Source organism: Salminus brasiliensis, chromosome 22 (assembly GCF_030463535.1).
Source record: "Salminus brasiliensis chromosome 22, fSalBra1.hap2, whole genome shotgun sequence".
NCBI lineage: Eukaryota > Metazoa > Chordata > Actinopteri > Characiformes > Bryconidae > Salminus > Salminus brasiliensis.
In genome coordinates this window covers 29,933,299-29,958,372 of record NC_132899.1, presented here as the reverse complement: position 1 = coordinate 29,958,372, position 25,074 = coordinate 29,933,299, and the positions used below count along the sequence as shown (strand labels likewise).

The 25,074-nt window shown below is 46.2% G+C and overlaps 1 protein-coding gene across 1 annotated transcript in view; it reads left to right on the top strand.

Annotated features, from left to right (window-relative positions):
• The window catches only part of drosha (drosha ribonuclease III), a 161,766-nt gene that overhangs the window by 135,319 nt on the left and 1,373 nt on the right, over positions 1-25,074 (top strand). Inside the window, exons 29-31 of the mRNA XM_072667489.1 lie at positions 990-1,093; positions 13,875-13,967; positions 15,621-15,667. Of these exons, the coding sequence (XP_072523590.1) occupies positions 990-1,093; positions 13,875-13,967; positions 15,621-15,667 (244 nt within the window). The remainder of the gene's footprint in view (positions 1-989; positions 1,094-13,874; positions 13,968-15,620; positions 15,668-25,074) is intronic.

Below are 25,074 nucleotides of genomic sequence, written 5' to 3'. Positions count from 1 at the left end.
GACGGTGTAACCTTAGGAAAGCCTGTTGACTGTAGATCAGCTGAGACAGGATTCAGGGGATTTGGCCTCATCGCTGGAGAGAGTGCCATGCTATGCTTGTAATATTTCTCAAGAATGGAAATCCAGGCCGGTGCGTCCTCAGCGTTTTCAGGACTATCGGCCAGGAGCTTAATGTTAGCGTTGACGTTGTACCTTAGGACACTGCACTGTTCTTCTGCTCAGCTGTATGTGCTGCTATGATCATATGCTCATATTCTAGTAATTCGTAGAGAACAGTCAGAATAATGAAAGTAGTGATTGATGATTGTGATGATGATGATAGTAATAGTAGTAGGTAGGTAGCAGTCGGGGGGCAACGGGGATCATGGAAGAGTCATTCCTCAGTTCTTCCAGAAGCTGGAAACATCAGGCCCCGAGATGGTGATGAAGGTGAAGCCACAAGCTGGAGGGATGTAGGAGTTGTTTTTTTTTTTTGGGGGGGGTGCAAGTGTGTGTTGGGGTGGTGGTGGTGCTGCTGCTGCCACCGTGGAGACACTCCTCTTTTAGAAAAGGAATTGGAACAGACAGTTCCATGTTCAGAGTCTCCATTTTGCTCTCTGGGCCGAGTGCATTTGTGTTAATGGAAGTGCTTTTAGGAGAAGTGTCCTCAGAGAGGGAGGGAGAGAGGGAGGGAGAGAGACAGAGAGAGTGTATCAATGCTACACACCTGGGAGACTTATTTCTGGCCCCAATCTCCGCTTTTGTCTTAAGTAGCCCGTGATTTGTTCCAAGTACTGAAAGCGCCGTGTGTGTGTGTGTGTGTGTGTGTGTGTGTGTGTGTGTCTATAAGTGAGTGCTAGAAAGTAACAGAAGTAGGGTGCAAGACCGAGCAGGTTTCATTTCAGAACATGAGCAAGATGGTGTAATGGTTTTTAAACAAATGATTAATGTGTGTGTGTGTGTGTGTGTGTGTGTGTGTGTGTGTGTGTGTGTGTGGTTTTGTGTTGCAGGAGTTTATTTTGAATCAGGACTGGAATGATCCCAAGTCTCAGCTCCAGCAGTGCTGTCTCACACTGAGGACCGAGGGCAAAGAGCCAGACATCCCCCTATACAAGTACGTACACACACTTCTCTCCATTGTTGTTTCATTCAACCCCCCCTATACAAATCCACCCCCCGCCCCCCCACCCCTCTGTATAAGTACTCAAAAAGACTCATCGTCTTTCTGTGAAACCCCCCCCCCCCCCCCCCCCCCCCTTCTGAATGATGTGAATGCCATTCATGTGAATTGTGTAGATTTGATGAGTTTTTATTTTTGTCAAAAAGGGGGTGGGGGTGGAGGGATTCGGGATTGGGTGGGGATTGAGGGGTTTTTTTGCTGCCAGCTGAGAATTCAGATCTGTGTTCTCCACCAGAAACAGCACAGCAGCAGCAGCTCACGGTCACGGCCGGTAGTTCATTATTTGATGATACAAAAATATTCTATTATATTTCGAAGCGAATATTTTGTTTTTTTCTTACACATTTTGATTCGTTCCAAGGTTTAAAAATAGGATTAATATTTGTAATATTTTTTTGCGCGTTAAACTTGTTCTGCTGAGCTTAATTAGTGAAATGGACTCCATATGGAAGTCGGCCTCCGCCTTTAACCCATTCTTGCAGTGAACGCACGCACACATACAGTGAACACACATGTCTGGAGAGGTGGGCAGCCATTGCCGTGGCACCTGGGGAGGGGAGGGGGAGTGCCTTGGCAGCTTGCCGAACCCGGGTATCGAACCCAGAACCTGTAACCGCTGTAAGCTCTTCAGTCTATAAACTACTAGTCTACAAACCCCATCCCCACCGGTGATCTCAGGGGTCCAAGCACTGGACCCTGATTATGGAGGTCTGTAGAATGCATATTATGCATTATATATGTCTTATATTTACCTTTTGACCTTTTGAATAATGCTTAATTTGGCAACCTTCTTATTACAGAATTAGCCTGTTAGTAATTTGCTAAGCTGACTTTTTGCTAAGCAGTTTATTTGCGCCACCGTCTAACGAAGAGTCAGGAGCGACGAGGGTACAGGGGAGCAAGGAAGAATAAAGGAGAATACAGACGTAAGGAATGAGACGGTGGCGGATGGGTGGGACTGGTGGAGTAAAGGTGTCCGAGAATAATCATAAAAATAAAATAAAAAAGGATTGCGGGATGTGGGAGTGAAAAGCCAAGGAATTCGTAATTAGGAGCTGACTATAAAGTATGTATGTATGTGGCAGAACCTGCACTTTTCTTTATTATTTTTCCCCTTTCCTCTTCATCTTTCTTCTCTCGTTGCCCTTTTCTTTGACCTCGATCGTCCTGCTTTCTCCGGTAAGCAGCCGTTCAGCTGTACACAAAGATCACTAATGCTGATAAAGAAATGTGCCGGCGGAGGCCTTGTTTCTGAGAAGAGGTCAGGATCCTCAGGAGTGTCTTTTGAAAAACTTTCCCCTGATTTAAACACAACCGGTGCCGTGGCAGCTGGGACAAAAGAGAGGGCAAAAAAAATAAAATTATATATATATTATATATAGAGAGAAATTAAATGCTTGTTCGAAAGTTCAGTCAGACATTCAGCATACAAACTGATGCTGCTTTTTTTTCATAATATTATAATTTATTATTTTTCATAATAAAAATATAAAATTATCTGATGGTTCTTTAGGAAGAGTTCAAAAGATCTCGTGAAGATTACTCAGTAAATAAATAAAAATAGCCTTTATCAAGAAAAGAGCTTGGAAAAGTGCTTTCGGCATTGATTTGATAATTATTTTTTTGCATAAGTGACTCGTGATAGATAATTGTGTGAATATAACCATATATTTTATTCAACATTGATTTATTCGGTCTAGGTCACTGATGGAAAGTATGAGAAACTGAATTTATAACAGAAAGAAAAGGTTAATTGAAGTCAGCTGATCTGATCAGTCCTTGAATTTTGTCGCAGCATAAAAGTTTAGACGGCCTTCAAAATACAAGAGACGAGCCTGGTGGTCATGCCGCTTTGCCATCGGCAGCTGGAGCCCGAGAGAGCACAATTGGCCTCTCCACCCATACTTTAGTGGGATGCTGGCGAGCTGGGTGCCCGGCGCGTTCCTCTGAGCGCATCAGCGTCTGCGGCAGTTGGAAAAGAGGCGGCGGCTGGTGCACATGTGTCTGTGTTTATGTCGTCACCCTCCCAGTGTCGGGAGCGTCGCGTGTGATTGGGAAGAGTACTCATGAGGGGGTTGGGTAATGGCTGGAGGAAAATCAGCTTTGTAGTTTTGGGATTCTCTCAGCTCACCGCCAGGCTGGTTTACAGGGCTTCAGACGAGGCGAACGCACCGTAGTGTTCTCAAACAAAGAACCTTAAGGGTAATAGCTACGGGTCTGCTGGAGTCTCCTGCACTTGAGAACACTGCGTTCATGAGTCTGCGGTGTGGAAAAGGGAGTGTAATAGCGTGAAGCTACCTTCAGGATCTGGAAGGGTTGCCCCAACGAGTGACGGCACGTTTCTAACTAAAACTGAAGAGGTTGGGCCATGCAACAGGACGATGACAATGATGATAAATCAAGTGTGTGCGTATCCAGCAGTGTGTTTTCCCTTTTGGCCTAGACGAGATGCTCGGTGTGTTGCGCGAGGATACCGTACCTTTGAGAAATGAGAACGGGATGAGGAAATAAGAGAGTGAGAGAGTGAGGGAGCGAAAGATTGGACTGGGTAAATATTTAAGAGAACGAAGGAACAAAGGATATCAGGTATGAAAGGAGGGAGAGGAAGGGTGGGTGGTGGATTGGGAAGAGGAGGGAGTAAAGGAAAACATGACAGAAAGTGAAGGTGATTGCCTGTCTTTATCTTTCTAACTGTGTGGCAGTATGAGTCCAAAACAGAGAGAGAAAAGAAATGGAAAGGGGAATGTGGAGCTCTTCCAAAGTGGGGAGGGGTGAAAAAAATATATATATATGAACTGCTCAGCTAACTTTCCTCTTCTTCCTCCTTCCTCCATCCCTGTTATTCTTTCCTGCGCCTGACCTTGACTGCCTTCGCTTTTCTCCCGAGGGTTGCCATTTACCTAAACGCAAACGCTGCTAATTCTGATAAAGAAATGAGCTTACACAAGCGTCACCTTTCAGAAGAGGTCTAGGAACCAAGTATCATTTGAAAAGAAAGCCCGTTCCACTGATGAAATATGCACACTCCCTCGGCAACTGGCACAAAAGGAGGGGTTGAGGCTCCAAAGCAGTTCTAAAAGAATACGACCGCATTAAAAGTCTAGCTGAAATGAAACGCTTGTTTTAAGGTTCAGTAATTGTGCTCGAGTGGAGCTCCCGCTGGAAGACTACCCGTAGGTACTTGTCTGTTGTTTGCAATACAAGGAGAGAGAACCCCTTTCTAATGTATTGGATTTCGGAGGGACTTCTGCAGAACTACCACTGCAGCTTTTGCTGGACAAACGCCTCTGGGGGAATGCAGGCGAAAGCCCAAGCTTCTCCCAAGCTTTGCTGACTCACAATTGGAGGAAGCACAATCTAGCCCTCCCTCTCCCGGCACTGGTCGCATCATGTGAAAGGGGAGAGTACTAACCACTGGGCAAGAAATTGAGAGAGCCTTGAGATGTAGACCACAATGTTGGGAGATGACAGCGATGCTAAAGCCACGGTAGCAGTGCTGGGGGAGGCCGGCGGTCAACATCAACGGTAGCGATGCCAGTGCCGTGATAGCGCCGTGATGACCCATGCCCATGTTAGGCCTGTATGGGTAGCCCCAACTGGGAACCAGGACGTTTTTTCCATGGGTTCAGTGTTGGCCCCACATATGGACGCCCCACCAGGGATCCACTAGGGTTCCACCAAGGTCTGTGATGGGACCAGGAGGGGTTAAACATGGGCCCCCATCTGGGTTGTAGATGGGACACCTAGATGGGACACATGAGATTGGGGTGGGCTGTGATGATGGTGCCCAATTGAATCCCAGTATATACAAACCCACTCAGGGCCCATGCACACATTCCGTCCATATGAGCCCCGTATGAGCATGTTGTCTGGGGAAAGACACACTTCATGCTTTTCTGGACTTTTTAAAAGCTACAGATCCAAAGTGAAATAAGCATGGGGACTGAGGCGGGTTTGTTGTCGTCCTGCCCTGGATCCCGGTGTGCAGTTAGCAGCGCGTCAAGCCCAAAGTGCCAACATTATAGACCCGTTATTCTCCATGTAACAGGTCAGTGGAGCTGCATGATGTTGCTTTAAATGACCAGAAACCTCTTTGCAGAAAACATGGGCACTGCAGGACACCTTCAGAGGCGGGAGGTTCAGCTAATTCCGTAATCTATGGGTTCGCATACTATTTTCATCAGTCAGTCCAATCAGGCTTTGAAGGAAAGGACAATAAAATAGTGTTAAAGCTGACATTTACTAAATGTTGCTGGTAACTAAATTACCTTTTAATGGCCATTAGGCCTTAAGCTAATTGCATTAGCCGGCTTGACTGCACTGGCTTTTCACCTCCGAAGAGGTAAACCCTGAGACTCTTAAAGAAACCTATTATAGTGTTTGAGTGCTATCAGTAAAGTGGAAAATATCACACTGACGGAATACCAATCGAATTTAGCGACATGCTAAGTTCAAGTACTGGGGAAAGCTAGTAAACCTGGATGAGCCAGTTTACTAAATGAGCCTGAAAACAGTGGAAAGCACTCAGACCGTCCCCTTGACTCCCTTATCCTCAGTCAGCCTCAGCTAGCTGGACCTGTTGCTGGCTACACATCGCTGTCCGTGGGCTGCTGTCTTGGTTCTTTAGTAATTGGGTTGGATTGCTGTCGTGTCCAGCTGCCTTTAACCTGAGCAGATAGTCGCTTGTGTAATTCCTGGTTTGTCCGTGTCCCTAATAAACGCTGCTGCTTTCGTCAGCTGTCAGTTTTATTATGCCAGCTAACAGTTCCCCATCATTCTGATTGATCGGTGGGGAGAAGGAGGGCCATCAAGCCCAGGCTCGGATGGTTGTGCAACTCTGAAACCCCTCGAGACTCAATATTTTCAAACCCAGTGCCTTCACTTTGGCAGACACCTGTGGCCATAGAGGTGAAGTGCACATCCATTCCATCCACAGTTCTGAGGAAATTTCCCAGTGTGAGATTGAACCCTTTCGCCAACAATCCTACAATCAATAGGTGTGAACCCACACATTCGGTTCAGCTTCACCTTTTGACCCTCCTGACCTGGTGTCCGATCGTTTAATGATCTCGGCCAGAGCGGGTAGAAGACACCAGCAGCGTTCACGTTGTTCGTTGCTTTAAAGATTGACCCTCACTTCGTGAGGTAATCGCAGTATTTGATTTATATTCTTAGATCAGTGGTTTAACACCCTGTTAAACCTTTCTACCTTTTAGAAAGTGGGGCTTCAGACTGGAGTCTACTGCCTGGCCACTTGCCAAGATGGTCATTTTCATATAAAATCAGAATCCACAGCTTTATTAAGGACTAGCAAGTATATATGCTGTACCGGTCCTCAAAAAATAGTATATTTTGATGTAAGATGTAACCGCCATGGTACAGGGGATACGGTACGTCCACTATTAGGATAAATTAGGATTAGGACTATTAGGATAAATATGGTAATTTAACAAGTATGTGCCTCTTGGAAACGTTAAGCTATAAGCTGTTGGAGTTGCATGCTATTATGGGAACTGTATGTGTAGTTAAGGAGTATTGCTATGGCTGTAGCTGTAGTCTTGTTTGCCCCCACCCCGCCGATCCTCCTCCTTCTCTCGCTTGTCCTGGGTTTATCTCCTTTTATTCTTCATCTCTGACTGTTGTCACTTCTTATTTCAGCTCATGAAATCATGGGAGACCGGACAAGGACGATGTGTTGGCATTTTTTTTTAACTTAACTGATTAATTAACTGATTAATTAACAACTACAGGCTGTACCGACTACCTCCGGTGGACTAAGCGGCACTAGATGGGACTGTAACTGTAAATGTCAAATGTTCAAATCAAATGAATGTTTTTGGGGTTGAGGAACCGTGAGGTCCGTTACACCCCTGCTTTCGATCATAGTCATTTCTACACCTCTCCACAGGCTCGAATGCAGCCAGTCCTGTTTAATTTAAAACACACTGGTGCCATCAGAGGCCTTTAACAAGCACACACTGCCATGATCAAAAGAAGATCCAGAAGAGATGAAGGGGGGTGGGGGGCTGTTATTTAATGAATAAAAATGAAATGCAACACACTGGAGGAAGTTGGAGAAATGTTTCTAAGGTACCAGAGCCTTAATAGAGTCGTTATCCACAAACCAAGAACCCTGGGAGCATTGGGTGAACCTTCCCAGGAGTGGCCAGCCTGCCAAAATGTCCCCAAGGGTACGACAGGCAGCCGGTCAGGCATCCAAGAAGACGTTCAGTGGGCCGCAGGAGAATCTCCAAGGAGCTGCAGAGCGCGCGCTAGCCTCAGCTAAGGCCAGTGTTAACGACCTCACGTGAACTGGGCGTGTGATGAAAGTTCGTAGTGTTTGTGAAGCACTTTTTCGAGGCACAGGACCGGTTTATCTATTAATCGATCTGACCATCAGTCTACCAGGGCTTCTGACTCTCTCGTCCCAGTGCTGTCGTATTCCGAATGATTTATTATTATTATTTTTATTATTATTATATTTCTTTGGCCTGTGAAAACATAATGGAAAAACATGAAAAATGTCTTTGTATCTATTCGGAAAAACATCTTAAGAAACATGCTGAAATCAGTAAGGTGGGGAAGTGTGTGGTGATGGTGGTGGTGGTGGGGGGGGGGCACATTTCCAGCTTTTCAACAGAGAGATGACACTCCTTTGACTGCTGTTTCCATTCTGGGAGCTTAATAATGAATTCAAAACACCTCCAAGTCCTGTGATGATTGGGTCAGAACTGTGCGAACACTGCTTTTTTTTCCCCTTCCCTCCTGAAATGCAGTAGGCAGTAATTATTCATGACGGATACGTTAGCGCTGCTGAACATGAATGCAATATTTGCTGAAATTGTCTTTTTTTTGTTTGTTTGTTTAAGGATTTGTTTATCTGTTTGTTTCGTTAAACGTGTCTTCACTCTCAAAGGTGGCTCATATGCTCAACATCAGGAGCATTGTCCCGACTTCAGAGGTCCGTTAGCTTTAGCTCTGTCTTGTTATGGTCTGGGTTTACGGAAACAGCCTCTGTGGCAGTTTGTGCAGAAGTCCCTGTAGGTACTGAGTGATACACCTTAGTGTGTGTGTGTGTGTATCAGATCAGCCCTGCTGCTGCGCTAAGGGGTTAATTTTGTACATGCACATTTAGTAGCTACACTTATATATATGTATGATAAATAATAAATAATAATAAAGGTGCTACATTTACATTTACGGCATTTAGCGGACGCTCTTATCCAGAGCGACTTACAAGGTGACTCGTATTACAGAGGTGGGCCAGTGTAGTGTTAGGAGTCTTGCCCTCTTATTACAGGGACTCTTATTGGTGTAGCGCAGCATACGGTCACCCAGACTGGGAATGGAACCCTGCAGTTCCCAAACCAGAAGTTCACATCTTCACATCTCTGTGACAAGCATGGACCTGTGACTATTAGACCTAGACTTTAAAGCAACGTTACTACATCATCTTCATCAGCAATTTTACGCTAAAATAACGTTAATGCTTCCCTAAGAATGACGTCTCTAGCATTGCTACCCCGGACTCGTACCGTTAATGAAGCAGGTACAGCGCTGATCACGTAGAGTGACGGTAGGGTAAAAGTGATTTCCACTCCTTACCTGTAGGAGGAGCCCAGGAGCAAAAAAAAACAAAAAAAAACAAAACAAACAAAAAGCAAGTTTTACATAATGCTGCTTTAATTTTAGGTAACAAACATGAAAACATTAAAAAAAAAGAAAAAAAAAGCAGAGAATAACGCAACTAGACAATAACTAGTACGGGATTCTGGTAGTATGTAAACAAGCTAGCAGCAGTGCGTTTGAATTTGTATTGGTCATTCAAAGCTTTTAATACACATTAAAGCAACACCATGTAGCACGGTCAGTCACTATCAGTCACGCTGCCTCTTAATAGGGAAAATAGCATCTGTCATTCCCACTGTGGCCAGTCTCGCAATAACACAAACAAGCAGTATAATGTGTGTGTGTGTGTGTGTGTGTGTGTGTGTGTGTGTATGGGTTTTAATCCCTGGATTTGATCAAGATTAATGTAATAGAGGTAGGTTGTTGGCACAGACTCTGCAGTATTAACAGCTCTTGGATTGTGGATGGCTTGTCTGGGAGAGATTCAGAAATGATGCACTTGAGCACTTGTGTTCTGACACACACACACACACACACACACACACACACACACACATGTAGGGGAGTAGAAGACATTTGATAGTGACAAAAACAAACTGGCACATCCACATTCTGCTCTTACGCCGTGGTGGGTAGAAGATTGGCAAGAAGATTCCGTCTCGATGACGCAGCCTACCAGCCGCAAACACTCCTGTCCAATAAGAAATAGAGAGGTGTGTGTGTGTGTGTGTGTGCGCAAACTGCAGATGCTATCCCAGACTTGACAACCAACACAGTCAATAGCCATCAAGGGCGCAGTGATGATAAATGTTTTGGAGAATATACGCTCTGCTCTGCTCTGCTCTCTTTTTTGTTGTTGTTGTTGTTGTTGTGCATCACTCCTTTTCAACAGCACCTCTATCTGAGCAAGTGTGCATGTATTGACACCAGACTCCGAGGTTGTAAAGGCCCTCTAGTATTGTCTACAGTTTATATACCATTAAATGTCCATGTATGTAAATATACACATCAGTAGGAACACCTGTACACCTGCCCATATATGCTACTAACAGCCAGTCATGCAGGAGCAGTGCAGTGAGGGATATCTAGTGAGCGGCCGATCTGCAGATGGAGGCGCCTCGTTGATGATCGAGAGGTCAGCAGAGAATGGCAAGGACTGATTGGAGCTGACAGAAAGGCTACAGTAACTCCGGGACCCACTCTGTGCAAGTGTGGTGAGGACTGCATCGTCTAAGAAAGCCACACCCCAACACGGCAAACCTGGAGGCAGCTGGGCTACAACAGCAGAAGGCCACATCGGGTCCCATGTCCGTCCGTCCGTCAGTCAGGCACAGAAAGCTGAGGCTGCAGTGGACACAGGCTCAGTAAAAAAGCTGGACAGTTGAATGATGTAAGAGCACACAATTCGGGTCAGAAGTCGGCAGCCTTTGGCACACGTCAGGCCCGTTACTACCAGTCAGCCATGGCTCTGCTACTCAGCTAACCGCACTATATCACAAAGCTCCCGTCGTCTCGAGCTGGATGTTGTCGGACGTGCCCTCGTTGGCTTTCCTAGTGACAGGGTTTGAATCCAGTGGAACGTCTGTGAGGTGTGTTGGACGAGAGTCATGACAACATGGACCAGAATCTCAATGGAAAGTTTCCAACGTTGGGAGTTTCCGAGAATTCCTCCAGACTTGACTCCTGCAGCTCTCTTCTGGGTGGTCTCCCTCTGCGCACCATCAAGCCCCTGCAACTTCTCCAGAATGCAGCGGCACGGGTCATCTTCAGTGTTCCTAAATTCAGCCATGTCTCTCCACTGCTGCGTTCTCTCTTCACTGGCTTCCTGTAGTTGCTGCCCAGGTCATCAGATTCAAAACCCTGACGCTGGCCTACAAAGCCCAGACTGGACCAGCCAGCCCCTCCGTAAAGAGCCCTTTGATCTTCAAGTACGGCCCGGCTCGGCCCGCCATCCCTCAAAATCCACGGAAGACGAGTGTCCAGGCTTTTTTCTGTTCTGGCACCAAAGTGGTGGAACGAGCTTCCCCTGGGCGTCCGAACGGCCGAGTCGCTCGCTGTCTTCAAACGCAAACTGAAGACCCTCCTCTTCTGAGAGTACTTGGGCGAATAGAGTACTATGGTCGCCTTATTGTCTTGTGTTTAGCGATGTCTAAAGCTTAGAGGTTTCTTTTGAACTATTAGTCTATTCTAACTAGCTACGTTTTTTTCTTGGGTAAATAGCAAAGCACTTTGTAAGTCGCTCTGGATAAGAGTGTCTGCTAAATGCCGTAAATGTAAATGTAATGTAAATCTTGAGGCTGTTTTGAGAGTAGAGGCCCTCGTGCTCGTGAGTGCATGTCACATATATTATTTTTGTTACATATACATTAAGTAGGATATCTTTTTAAAAGTGCGTAGTAGTGTGCGTATTAAGCTGAAAATATAGACTCCCCCACCCCCAACCCCCCAATCTGCAAAAAAACCCCGTAACACAGGAAGCCGTATTACCCAATTACTCAGTAACTACAGGGACTTCTGGAGGAGCTAATAGACTCTTTTGGCCTCCTGGCGGGCCCTAGGCTATTTAAGGAAATAGTGCCACTAGTAGACGTTTATGACTTTGGCCACAAAAATAAGTCAAGTGGGTTTTCATTGTCATTTCAACTACATACAGAGTACACAGTCAAACGAAACAGACAGAGAATAATAAATAATTGGGGGTAGTGTGCAAATTATGCAGTGAGCAATAAATATTGAGTCCAGTGAGGTAGTTAAGTTATTAGTGCAAAATGCTTCCCATGTAGTCTGGGGTAAATGGTTGGGGAATGAGAGTGAGTGTGAGTGTGTGAGAGAGAATGGAACAGGAAAACCATCAGTTCAGTCTCTGGAGTTGAGGAGTCTGATGGCTTGAGGGAAGAAGATGTTGCAGAGTCTGGTCGTGTTGGACCGGATGCTGCGGTACCTTCTTCCTGATGGCAGGAGGGAGAACAGTCTGTGTGAAGGGTGGGTGGAGTCATCCACAATGCTGGTTGCTTTGCGGATGCAGCAGGCAGTGTAAATGTCCTTGACCGAGGGCAGAGAGACTCCGATGATCCTCTCAGCTGTCCTAAAAGCCAGTTATTTCTAAGCAGTAGGTTGGCCAACGTGTGGCCATACGTATTGCTGTAGTTGGTAGCGTCAGCAGCTAAAAAGTGTGGGCAGTAGTGACCAGTGTGAATTCTTAATTTGGTCATTTGGACTCATTTGTTTTGTTTAGGATAGTTCGGGCATGTAGCATGAAGCTAATTGCCGTGTCATATGACCTCACACACTCGCAGTCAGAAGCCCTGGCTGAACACGGAGGTCCGTTCCCCACTCAAAGCCTGTGATTACAGCAGCCTGAACCTACCCTGGTGCTCTAAATAGGTTCTGGGATTCCTGAGCATCAGTAGGGAGCTAACAGCTGGAGTTTCTCATTTCTCTGATCGTTAACGAGACAGACTGATGGACGAAGGTGGACTTCTCACGTTCCTCGGCCTGAACATCAGCAGTCCCATCACTGACCCCCTATGATGAACCTCTCGCTCCTTCCTGAAGACACAGAAAATGCTTACACTTCTTAAGAGAACTAAAAAGGTCCTGGATGATGCACCCAACCCCAGCAACTGCATCAGATGGGCTGGCAGGGGCAGGGGAAAGTCTACAGTGTACAGGGCAGTGCCCTTGCCAGCCCATCTGATGCAGTTGCTGGAGTAATCAACCAACGCTCCTCAGGACCAGCACTGATCTCTACTCTCCTGTTCCGTACAGTTGAAGGTTCGTAGATTCTGAGGTCAGAAGAAATGACCAAGCTGACCTTGACCTCCCAGATTTCCTCACGACCCGCTGGACGCACCGTCTGTTTGGCGGCGGACGTTCCTGTGGAGCCGGGCGACACATTTAATAATATTTATATAAGAACAAGCTAAAGTCAATTCTGATCTAATGCAGCTGCGAACAGCGGCTGAAATATTTAGAATGCTCCATAAACGGCTGCAGTGCATTAAATATACATTCCGATCATAAAATAAGCAAATAGCGCCTTAATTATGCATGTTCTTTGAATCTGGTGTGCGCTTGTTCTCGCTAATGTGCCAACAATGCTAACATTTCCTCTGATTTGTTTGTTTATATGTACATCTTTTTCCCAGCTGATGTTGAAGCGCGCCGTCTAAATGAGATCACGTCATTAAGTTTTAAAGCGAGGGCCGTTTTTTTTTGTTTGTTTGTTTTTTGTTTTTTTTTTACCTCTTCGTCTGGCGGTGGATGGGGATGTTTACTACTTAAAAAAAACTGAGCCCGAGCTCCTTGACATCAGAAAAATGTTGACAAAAAATAATAAATAAAAAATTCAATTGTGTGAAATTCTGTGGGCTGTTCCCCAGGCTTTTTTTTATTTTGTTATTTATTTATTTATTATTTTTTTTTTTATTGAATTTAATTTTTAATTCTTTTTATTTATTCATTTATTTTTTTGTGTCTGGCGGTGGATGGGGCTGTTTACTACTTAAAAAAAACTGAGCCCAAGCTCCTTGACATCAGAACAATGTTGATGACACTAAATAAAAAATAAATAAAAATAAATATTTGTGTGAAATTCTGTAGGCTGTTCTCCAGGCTTTTTTTATTTCATTTAATTTTATTTATTTATTTATTTTTTTTTTTTGGCTCCATCTGTTGTGGGAAGTATTTCTTCAGCCATACAAGACCACTTTTTTTTTTTTTTTTTTTTTTTTTCCCACCCCTCTATCTCCATCTTGGACAAACAACACCACTGCCCTTGAACCTCCTAAGCTGCTTCTCTGTCTCTTTCAATCGTTTTTTTATTATTTATATAATTTTTTCCCTTCTCCACTCCCCTCTCCTCTACCTTGAACCCTCTCTTTCTGTCACCTGCTCTCTCTCCATCTCTCTGCTCATCAGTATGTCTCTCCAAGCTTTTGTGCCTCCGTCTTTTTGTCTTACTTTCTCCCTCTAACCTTTTGCCGCTCGTAGGCAGTTTGTACCTGCCGCTGCTTCTCTCTCTCAATCCTTCTGCAGCATTGCTTCTTCATAGCTGGTTGATAACTTGTTTTGCCTTGTTTTTCAGAACGCTGCAGACAGTCGGCCCTTCCCACGCCCGGACCTACACTGTGGCTGTGTACTTTAAAGGGGAGCGTATAGGCTGCGGGAAAGGACCCAGGTACATGCACTCCTACTTCTATTTATATAGCTTTACTTTATGCACATAGACATTGCAGGGGGGGGGGCGGACACAGGGGATACGGTTGGGTGGGACAGAATTTTGTTGGGTTACAGTCAGGTTTAGGCCCGAATTCTGTTAGTTGACAGGTTGGGGGATATTTTCATTAGATTGTAATTGGGTTGGGACAGAATGTCATTGGGCTGCAGTTGGGTTGAGGTGTGGTAGCATTGGGCTACAAGAGGGTTGGGGTGTGGTAGCTATATAATTATATAGCTTGGGTTGGGGTGTAGTAGCATTGGGCTACAGTAGGGTTGGGGTGTAGTAGCGTTGGGCTACAGTTGGGTTGGGGTGTAGTAGCGTTGGGCTACAGTTGGGTTGGGACAGAATTTCATTGGGCTACAGTAGGGTTGGGGTGTAGTAGCATTGGGCTACAGTGGAGTGGGGTATGGTAGCATTGGCCTACAGTGGAGTGGGGTATGGTATCATTGGGCTACAGTTGGGTTGGGGTGTAGTTTTGTTGGGTTACAGTTGAGTTGGGACTATTTTATTGGGCTACCGTTCGGTTGGGGTGTAGTATCATTGGGCTGCTCTTGGGTTGGGAGATCATCATTGGGCTACACTAGAGAATGTCTTTGGGCTTCAGTTCGGTTGGGACAGATTTAGTTTGGTCACAGTCAGGATGGGACACGTTTTCATTGCCCTGCCCATCCTGGGTGCTCACTAGCTGAAGGAAGTGTGGGCCAAGTTTAAAAATGCATCACACTGGCCCTCTCAAACCCTTGCACGTAGAAACGTAGTGGACTTGGCATGGCTGTGGTAGAGGGAGCGTGAAGAAAGGAAACGAGGGAATGAAAGCCACTGTTTGAGAGACGGGGCGAATGTGAGGGGTGCGCTAAAGGGCTCACAGTGGGGCAGAAGGAAAAGAGTGATCCAGTGGAAGACAGATTAAAGAAATCAAACCCTAAATCCCATCCGGATCCTTTACACCCTTTTGAATTTGAATCTTCTTCCTGCTGGCCTGCTTTGAAAGCCCCCTCTCCTTGGCTTTAAGCTAGCGATAACTCTCTTTCTCTCGCTCGCTCTCCCTTTCTTTTTGCTTTCTTTTTCACCCATCCTCAGCTGTTTATGTATTTACTCGACGCTAAGCTGCCGCTGCATTCGCGCTGTGATCGCATAATGCAGAATGGATATGCACAGTAAGCTACTGGAGAGTCTGCATAAACAACACTCGCAGGTTCAGAGGCCCCAAAGCTTTACCTTTTCACAGATAGCATGCCGTCGCTCAATAACGCCACTCTAGACACACACACACTCTCTCACACACACACAAACGCACTCTCAGAGAAAAACAGCTTTAGCCAACACTTTTCTTTAATCCCTCTTTCCTCCCCTGTCCGCTGAATTTCATTGCAGTACTTTAGAGAACATGCTAAAGATGCTCTCTCTCTCTTTTCTCTCTCTCTCTCTCTCTCTCTCACTTTTGTGCTTTCCTTTGTCTTTTCTCTCACTCTCTTCCCCTCTGTCGGTTCCTTATCTCTCTCCTTCCCTGTCTATTGCTCTCTCTCTCTCTCTCTCTCTCTCTGTCTCTTTTTTCTCAATTGCTTCCCTTTGCTGTACCTCTAAATCTGCCTTTTTCTCTCGTCCACACAGCATCCAGCAAGCAGAGATGGGTGCCGCTATGGACGCACTGGAAAAATGTAAGTCATTTCGGTGGAGTCTTTCTTGCTTAGTCATTTATTATTAATCAGGACTGTCATACCATATCATGTGGCGCAACAGATAACACCACTACCAGCCAGTGAGATTTATATTTACATTTATGGCATTTAGCTGATGCTCTTACAAGGTTACTCATATTACAGAGGTGGGCCAATGTAGTGTTAGGAGTCTTACTACTATTACTCTTATTGGTGTAACATAGTCGCCCAGACTGGGAATTGAACCCCAGTCTCCCACGTGGTGAGGTAGCTCACTAGAAGGTAGTGGTGTTATCTGTTGCGCCATACCATGTTGGAGACTGGGGTTCAATTCCCGGTCTGGGTGACTATGCTGCGCTACACCAATAAGAGTCCTTGGGCAACACTCCTAACACTACGTTGGCCCACCTCTGTAATACGTGTAACCTTGTAAGAGCGTCAGCTAAATGCCATAAATGTAAATGTAACCTTAAAAAAAGATTATCCACAGATGAGGAACAACTCCAGAATAGTTTGGTTAGATTATTAACACAGTTTTTGTCGTAGGTAGCTGGTGGCTCCGTGGTTGGAGCGCTGAGCTATTGTTGTGCTATTGTTTGAGCTATTGCTCAAAAGGTCTATTTAAAGCCCCCCCCCCCCAAGCCCATGGTAGTCCAAGGCCATGCTCTTCTGTGTTCTGACACGTTCTCCACAACGCAAAAAATTGATTGCGCATGGAGCCCTCTCTGCAATACGAACGTGCCACGAGGACGCCTTTATCAACACTTCTATTGTTTGGGACAATGAAAGGACAAATTACGGAGCGGAGTTTTGTTCTAGAAGAGCCCTCCAGCATGAGATCTCTCCAGAAACATCTCCTCGAAGCCTCTTTGCGAAGCCTCCATTCAGCGTAATTGCAAGGCACTTAAGGAGAATGAGATATACGTGGTATTGGTTTAGACAAAAGCTCTGTTAATGGATTTCGCACGAGGCTTTGCTTCTCAGAACAAAAGCGTAACGATAACAACAGGTCTTTATTTTCCTGATTTGCAGCATCAGGCCACAACCGCATGTTAATGCAGCTCTATTACATTGACGCTGCTTAGAGAGGCAGATCTCCCTCCTCGGATCGCTGTGGCTGCGTAAATCATGGAGGACGCCCCGTTAGTATTAGGGTAGTAGGGCGTCGCAGTACATACGAATCAGACCCTTGTCAGATATGTTGTGCTGAAGTAATGGTTGTTAACTAAGGACTAAGGAGATGTAGAAGCCCTGCTGGTATGAGAGGCAAAGCTAATCCGAAACCTTACCTGCGACCTAGCGCATGAGACGACCTGATAATCCCGAGGCATTTTCATGACAAGTGCCGTGGTCGTGTCATGGCCAGTAGACACAAGCAGTTGGAAAAAATGGCAAATTTCTGGAAGAGGACATTGCGCTGTCAGCTAGGAAACTGAAGCTGAGGAGAGGCTGGGTTCTACGACAGGACGATGATCCTCAAGATCTCATGCCACTCTAATGAGAGCATTGATCTACTGCATTAATTCTCCCTCTTAATATGCCTATGTCTCATCACCATGGTGATAATTAACTCCACTTGGGAATAATTTACATGCTTATTTTATTATTTATACATTTTGGCTTTCAAATGTTGCTCTTGTTTAATATTCATATCCCCAAACCAGAAAATATTGCAGTGCTCCTCTCTAACAATATCCGTCAGCCCTAATGCGCGCTACACTTAAGCGCATTACGGCTGTGTTTTGGAGATTTGGGCACCGCAAGCTGACCGGCGTGGCCAGCGCATTAATCAGACGGTGTGTTATTAGCGGGAGGGGGTAGGGGTGGGGGAGAAAAAGTTTTTGACTAATAAGCCGGGGCTCAATAAAGCTCAGGTTTCCAGCTCGGGTTGGCGCTGCCGTTGTTGAAGGGCGGCAGGGTCAGAGCTTTGATTTAATTCGGCCGCAAATGAGGCCCCTAGCCGTCTGTGATTGATGCTGTTTGTCTCCGTCTCCTCTCAGGTTTATAAAATATTAGCACACAACAGCAGGGCTCTGTAATAAGCTACCCCTGAGCTTTTACACTCAGACGCCTTCATCGCACACTCTGTCTTCTTGCGTCTTCATCCCTGGGAGCAAGCCCACTTAACGGAAAAGCGCTCTTCTCCTTTAGCCCAAATGTAGTCAGTCAGCCAAGACATGTAGCTAACATGCAGAGGGAGGAGGCTAATACCCTGACGGTTAGCATTATCCAAACCTCCATCACTCACCTTGGGTCTCGAACCATGTCACCGTTATTTCATAAGGCCTTCATAAGGCTAATGTGCTCTCTCTCACTGCAGGGCCGGGTATACAGATCTAAACAGGGTGCTAATTGGTGAGAAGTAAGCCTCCATTGTTTAATGCAGGACTAACGAAGCGAACTCCGGTAACCGAACAGGTCTTCGCTCGGGTTCGATGGCGAATTTCTTGATTTCTTGCCAGAAATGCGCGACTGCTCCCCCATGCTCTCCTCTCGCTCATTTATTTTGTCTGGTCCCTCTGTCTCTATCCCTCCTCCCTTATCACCTCATTCCTCCCTCGCTCATTTGCTCACTTCCTCACTCCCTGTTGCCTCCTTAATCTGTCCCCCCCCCCCCCCCCTTCCCCTCCATCTCTCTTCCTTCCTTCCAGTAGATCCTTTCTCCCTTGCAAGCAGCTGTCAGGTTGATTGATACTCGCTCATTGCTGCTAAATGAACATTTCCCCCTTCATAAATTGCCGTTTCGTGTGACTAGATTAGCGATGCCTCCTGAAAAGGTCAGTTCATTTAATATCATCTATCAGTCACGTTCCGACCGGCGCCGGCACTACGGAACTGGGCCGGGTTCAAAATCCCCCCCGCCAACACACACACACACACATACGCTTTTCTATGAATAAACCGGCCAAGGGGGACACTCTCTCTCTCTCCTGCTTTTCTTTTCTTTTTTATTCTCTCTCTGTCGCGCTCTCTCTCCCCATCGTTTTCCTGCCCATCTCAGCCTGGGGAAAAGGCCGCAGAACTCCAGCAAAGGAAGTGTCGTGTAGAGATTTGCTCAGGCTTCACATCATGCACATGATCAGGACATTCTCTCAGGTTCGTTTCAGCTTTGACGATTCTTGGAAAGACGGATGACGTGCCGAGGTAGGTTAGGCCCCTCTGTTGACGGAGCTGTGGAGACCCACACCACTGAACGTAGGTTCAGGCAGTTTAGGAAGTGAAACTGGGACTCATAACAACTGTGCAAGACCTGGTAGGCCACCAAAACCAACCAAAACAGCACCGGAAACAAGGCAGCGATCAGTGCTTTTTGTAGCACGTTGAGCCAATTGCCAGTACTGATCGAGGGTGGGGCTGGATAGGTAATCTTGGTGATGCATCGTGAAGCAGGAATGCTTCTGGAATACTCTGGGTTTTTGTTTCAAGGACAAATGTACTTTACTTTTTAGAATCAGCCACATTTAAACCACACCCACCATCTTCTACAGTCCCCGCCTCTTCTCATTGCCTCTTTCTGAGTGCAATCTAGCTGCCAATCAAGAGGAATTCATCACTAATCGGAGTGAATCATAGCCCCGCGAGAGCCTGTGAATTCCCGTGCCGTGTGTGGTTACTGGTGTCTCTTGCTAGCTCTGCTGATACTCACTGTACTGGGCTGAGTGATGGACTCTGAAGAGGGATATCCAGGGATATTAGAAGTTTACACCTTCTACAAATCAGAGACGGTAAAACCGCCAGTCTAGCAACGTTCTGTCAGCACTCTGAGCAGATTTCAACCCTGGCCTCACACAGAGCTGCAGCAATCATATGATCTGTCCAATCTGAAAATCGTCCAATGCCGATACGCAGAATCCGTCCAGCTCCACCAAGTCCATGAGCTTGTTTTTATGCTAATTGGCAATAACCTCACCGTTCTGACTGGTAATTAAACAAATGAAGGGTTCCTTCTTGGTTTCTGAAGCCACCGAAGCCGAAACCTACCCTCAGCGCTTTGAAGACTTGGATTGTATTCGAGCTTATTCGAGTCCTACCTTCACAATAATATCAGAGCCTATTAGTTTTCTCCCCTTGTTGTGATGTCAGCACTCAAAAGATTTCCAATATGTGCTGCTATGTGTCAGCTATAGTTTGCAACAGTCTGAGACTGTGTGAAATTAGCACTCTCACATCAGTGAATTCCGTGATGTTCGGATGTGCACAGTCGTAGTATTTTCCTTCAAGGTCTTCAACAGTTACCCCATCCTGAGAGAAGTTCCAGGGCTCCGATGTTAAAGATTTTCTGCAGTAGCTTCGCTCTCATTAGCCGCAAATTGTAGACGTTTAGTGGCGGAAAAGGCCGCAAGCCGGCGGACCCTCTGGTCTTTCGCTTTAACGAGTAATGGTGCGGTCTTGACGGGCAGCTGCCTGTTTGCGGTGAGGCGGAATGAAATGTTAGCCGCCATCTGACCTCCAGTTTGAGCAGAAAGGTGGAAAAAGCGAAAAGGACTCTCCAGGCAACTAGGAGCGACCACCTGTAGCGCAAGCCCTTCGGTCAAATTTTCTCTTTGCGCACAGGCTTTTAAGCAGCAGGTTCTTTGCCCATACACACACACACACACACTCTCAGCACTTAGACCTCACACCTGTTCTAAAGAGAAAGAGAACGGCAGAATTGAGATGAAATATGCATGAAAGTTCATCTCCTTTTGCCTCGAAAGCTCAAGGGTTAGTCAGCTTCTCTTCCCTTCCAGTCATAGGTTAGCCTTCTTTTTTCACCCTCATTCTTCTCCACCTGTTTGCTCTTTTCTCTGCCCTGCGGATCCCATCATCCATCCACTCAGCTAACACCCCCCCCCCCCCCCCCCCGTCAGAAAGCGGAGGGCTATGATTCACTCCGATTAAAGATGAATTCCTCTTGATTGGCAGCTAGATTGCGCTCAGAAGGAGGCCGTGAGGAGAGAAGGGGACTGTAGAAGACGGTGGAGCGGCGTCGTGTCGCGGGAAAGGAGTCAAGTTGCACACGGAGAAGAGTCCTTGAGGCTGGTTGAAGATTTGAGGTGTGGGAGGGCTGCTCTAATGGAGAGTCGATGCAGGAGGCTTCGAGGGCGGTTAAAGATGGAGGAAAGTGTTTGGCGCTCGAGGACAGGAGAACAAAAGTCTTCATGAATAATGGCTAATTGGTTCAGGGTGGTTGTGTACAGCCAACTTGGAGAAGTTTTCCGAGGAGAGTGGTGATGTAGTGTTTTCCGAAGGCACAGAGAATTATTTTCAATCTTCTTTTTTCTTTAATTAACTTTGGCAAAGTAAACTTGGGCCAGTATGTTCGTGGAAATTCCCTTCTGTTTGTGTCTTCACACCATTTCATACATTTATGGCATGTCCGATATTTTCTGCAGCCTCGGCAACCCCCCCGTTAATACACGCTGCTACCAAGCTGGAAGAGCGAAGACTAGCATGTCCTTTCTTCGAGACATACGAAGCGCCACCACATGCTTTCAGACTGACGATAAGAGGCCTCACTGAAAGGCTTGATTTGCTCTGACACTCAATTCTGTTCCGTCTGCCAACAGAGAGGTGCGTTAGCTGGCATCGCACCTGCTAGCGCAAGTGATGGGGTGGAAGGTGGAGCTAGCACTTCTCAGTCTCAGAAAGAGTGCAGCCAATTATGTTCAACTGGACTCTCAGCCACCACCTGCCTCATGCTTGTATTTTCTTTATTTTGATTGCCTCATTTTGCCGGACCACAGACAGTGTGTCTAGGGAGTGTGTCTTTTTTTATTTATTTTTTATTTTTATTATTATTTTTTTATATATATGTGTGTACATGTGCGCTGGAACACTTTGGGTCGTCTACGGTGTTTTACCTTCTTTCCTCCTGTCACTTCAGCGCACAGTTCTCTTCAGGGCTCGTAAAATGGCCAAAGATTGTTGCCCAATTTGTACATTTTGAGAAAATTGCAGCCATGTGTTTCTGATTTTGGTGCCGAGGTGAATGTTGCATCTCACAGTGCAGCTCTGAGAATTCCTCTACTTGAATGGGGGAAAGGGTTCGACCTTGAAGGTGCGTTTCGGCATGACACAGCAGCACCGAAATTTCACAAAACTGTGCTATTTCTTTGGGTAACGACCTTCTGACTGCTGTTCCCTGGATTGAAAGAAGAGCCAAGGCTGTGTGGAGTGTAAAACCAGCGATTCACCGGGTGCAGCATCTCTGCTCCTATTGCATAAGAATATGGGCAGTAGTTTCAGCGTGGTGAGGGTTGAAGAGCTTATGGGTTTCATCAGTCAGGAAGGTGGGATATGTGAAGAACCAGAACCCCTTGTTTTCCACAAGGGGGCGTTACTCAGCGGCGTAGTTTTGTCACAGGACAGAGATATTTGACTGGCCGTTACAGGCGCCACCCCCCCACTGAAGCTGGTAGCGGACAGTTTGGTCGCCCTCCTTGGTCTGATCAGCTCCTCTACAATTGGTGTGGACCCATGACTGGTACTATTGGTACTCAGTTAGCTGTTGATGCTTTATAGGCACAGTGCTGTTTTTAGTCTTTGTCTTAGTTCCTCCTCTTCGTCGTCTTTGTGTCTCAGATAAGGGGAATTTGTTTAACGAGCTTGATAAAGAATCCACAGAGAGCATTACTTCCTCTTCCTCTCTGAGACGGTCACTCCCAGGCCAGGCCGGCATCTCGTTGATGAGGCAGGATTGAATTACAGGCGTGACGGGACGGACGCTGTGAACAGCGAATGCCGAACAGTTCTGAACAGCGCTTCCTGCGCTCATGCTGCTTTCCGCGTTCACTGTCGTCAAGGACTTGGAGCAGCTTCCAGAAAAACCCTCTGAAACTTGTTTCGAGTTTCGTCCTTGAGAGGAATTACTTCGTCGTCAATAAACAAAAGGCGTCAGCTGAAGGGTGCATGCAGTTGCATACTTGCAGGGTCATCTGTATGCAGAACGCGCCGCTCAAAAGGTGATTTTCTTCCCGGAAAGGCTCGACTGCCGAGAATTCACTACATGCTAAAAATGCCCGACTTAATGCCCACCGTTTCCCCTCTGCTATCAAGCACAAATAGAAGACTGCACACATTTATTTCAGCTTTTTCTTCCTTCTTTTTTTCCCCCTACTCTTTCATTTGTGCTTTGTTCTCTCTCTCTGGCACGCTCTCTCTCTCTCTCTCAATCACACACACACACACTTTTACTCTCTGACCCAATTCAGCCTTACCAATGGACGGTTGTGGACAAAGCACTTGGTCTTGAAGGATGCGCCGCAGAATGGAAAATTAGCCCACGGATTCAAGGCTGTTTCTTCTGTTGCAGAGCATATTTTCGCGTTCTTCCGTGACCCGGCGCTGCACCCGGCGCTGCACCCGGCACTGTTAAACTGGAAGTTGATCAGGGATCTATGAGGGTGTAATGTGCTGAATGTGAAAGGGCTTATTGTTCAGCTGCTGGGGTTTCTGGTGCTCAGTACTATGAACATGGCTCAGCCGCTGTCCGTCTAACTTTTTTTGTTTTTATTTATTTATTTATTTATATATATATTTATTTATGTGTCTTTTCTCCATTTGACAGATTTTCATCATAGTGTTGAAGGAAGTTGTGACCAGAATATTAATCTGGCACCACGGCCGCATTGAGGTCTTCACCAATGTCAGTTATTCAACTTTCTCCAAAAGTAGAGAAAGGCAACAGTATCTCTGTCTTTTCTCTTTTTTTTCCCCTCCCAATCCATGCTGGTTTTACATAACAAAAGAGGAACTGGTTTCCATTGGGAGCAGAACTTCAACATTTGCTCCTCACACTGCATACCTGATTTCCTCCAGGGTGAGAGATTGCACCGTATGTCTTATCCTCTGGCCCAAAACGCCTCTGGACAAAGATGGCTGTTCTGTGGCGACACCAAATAAATCAGTGGACTGGGTTCTGTGTACACTTGCAGATTTTATGTGGGTCTGACCAAGCCACAACCCTCACTCACACCAGATACTAATGCCATCACTGAAACCGCCTCAGGAGTGAGCGGTGTTATAGCAGTGTGACCACATCCGCCTCTGCGAGACGCATCTGACAACCCAAGCACCAGTCATAAATACTGCACAAAGAGGGAATTCGCATATCCCCTCCCACACAGCAGTCCGATTTCAGTCTGACTAACCGGACATGCATCTGACCACAGAGTCTTCGCATGAAGTGACCAGGTAACCAGATGTGAACAGGGTCTCAGATGCTACAAGTGGTTGTTTTGAGCGATGCCGTAGCTCAGGCCTGCTCGCCTGAGGAGTTCAGATCCAACACATCTGACTCTGATGTTCAGCAGCTCCTGAAGGCCTTCATTACCTGGACCAGGTGTGTTAGATTCAGGGTGGAGCTCAACTCTGCAGGGTGGGAGGTCTGCAGGACCAGGATTGAGCAGTCCTGCCACTTGCAGCTCCAGAAAGCAGGTTTGTAATGGAGAGGTGAAGACACTCATACTCATCTATATGCAACCAAAAAGTGGCTCTTCTGTGGCATCGCTCGAAGCACCTGTGTTTTTGAGAGTGTAGACGCTGCCAGAATCTGAAGATGCCTCCCAGATAAAGGTCCAGAATGTATGATGAAAACTAACCAAAACATAAGAACTGGTGATTTTATATGGAACAGTTCAAAGACCTGGATCTGGATGTAGTTGGATATAAAAAGCCAACATTTCATTCTTATGTGCTCGACCCACCATCCTTTAAGATCTACGGAAGACGAGCGTCCAGGCTTTTGTCTGTCCTGCACCGAAGTGGTGGAACGAACTACTTCTCCTCAAACCCAGATTGAAGACCCTCCTCTTCTGAGAATACTTGGTCGAATAGCAGAGTACTATGGTCTGCATAGTGACTTGTGTTTAGTCGAGTCTAAGATTAGAGGAGCTTTGAATTCTGGTCTATTTAAACTAGCTGAGGTTTTTCACGAGTGAACAGTGATGAGAGCGTCTGCTAAAGGCTGTAGATGGAGATGTAGAAGCTGGAAGCTGCCTGATGCTTATTATACTGTTCACTCAGTGAATAGGAATCCATACTTCACTTGGTTCTTCCTCAGGTTCTGTCTGAGGTTCCTCCTCAGGTTCTTACAGTTTATCTCAATCCATCTTGCTTCCTGTGGAAGGTTCTCTCAGTGGTTCTCCTTCATTCGTGGGGACGTTTCTCTCAGTGGTTCTCCTTTATTCGTGAGGGACGTTTCTCTCAGTGGATCTCCTTTATTTGTGAGGGACGTTTCTCTCAGTGGTTCTCCTTCATTCGTGAGGGACGTTTCTCTCAGTGGTTCTCCTTCATTCGTGAGGGACGTTTCTCTCAGTGGTTCTCCTTCATTCGTGAGGGACGTTTCTCTCAGTGGTTCTCCTTTATTTGTGAGGGACGTTTCTCTCAGTGGTTCTCCTTCATTCGTGAGGGATGTTTCTTCTGTT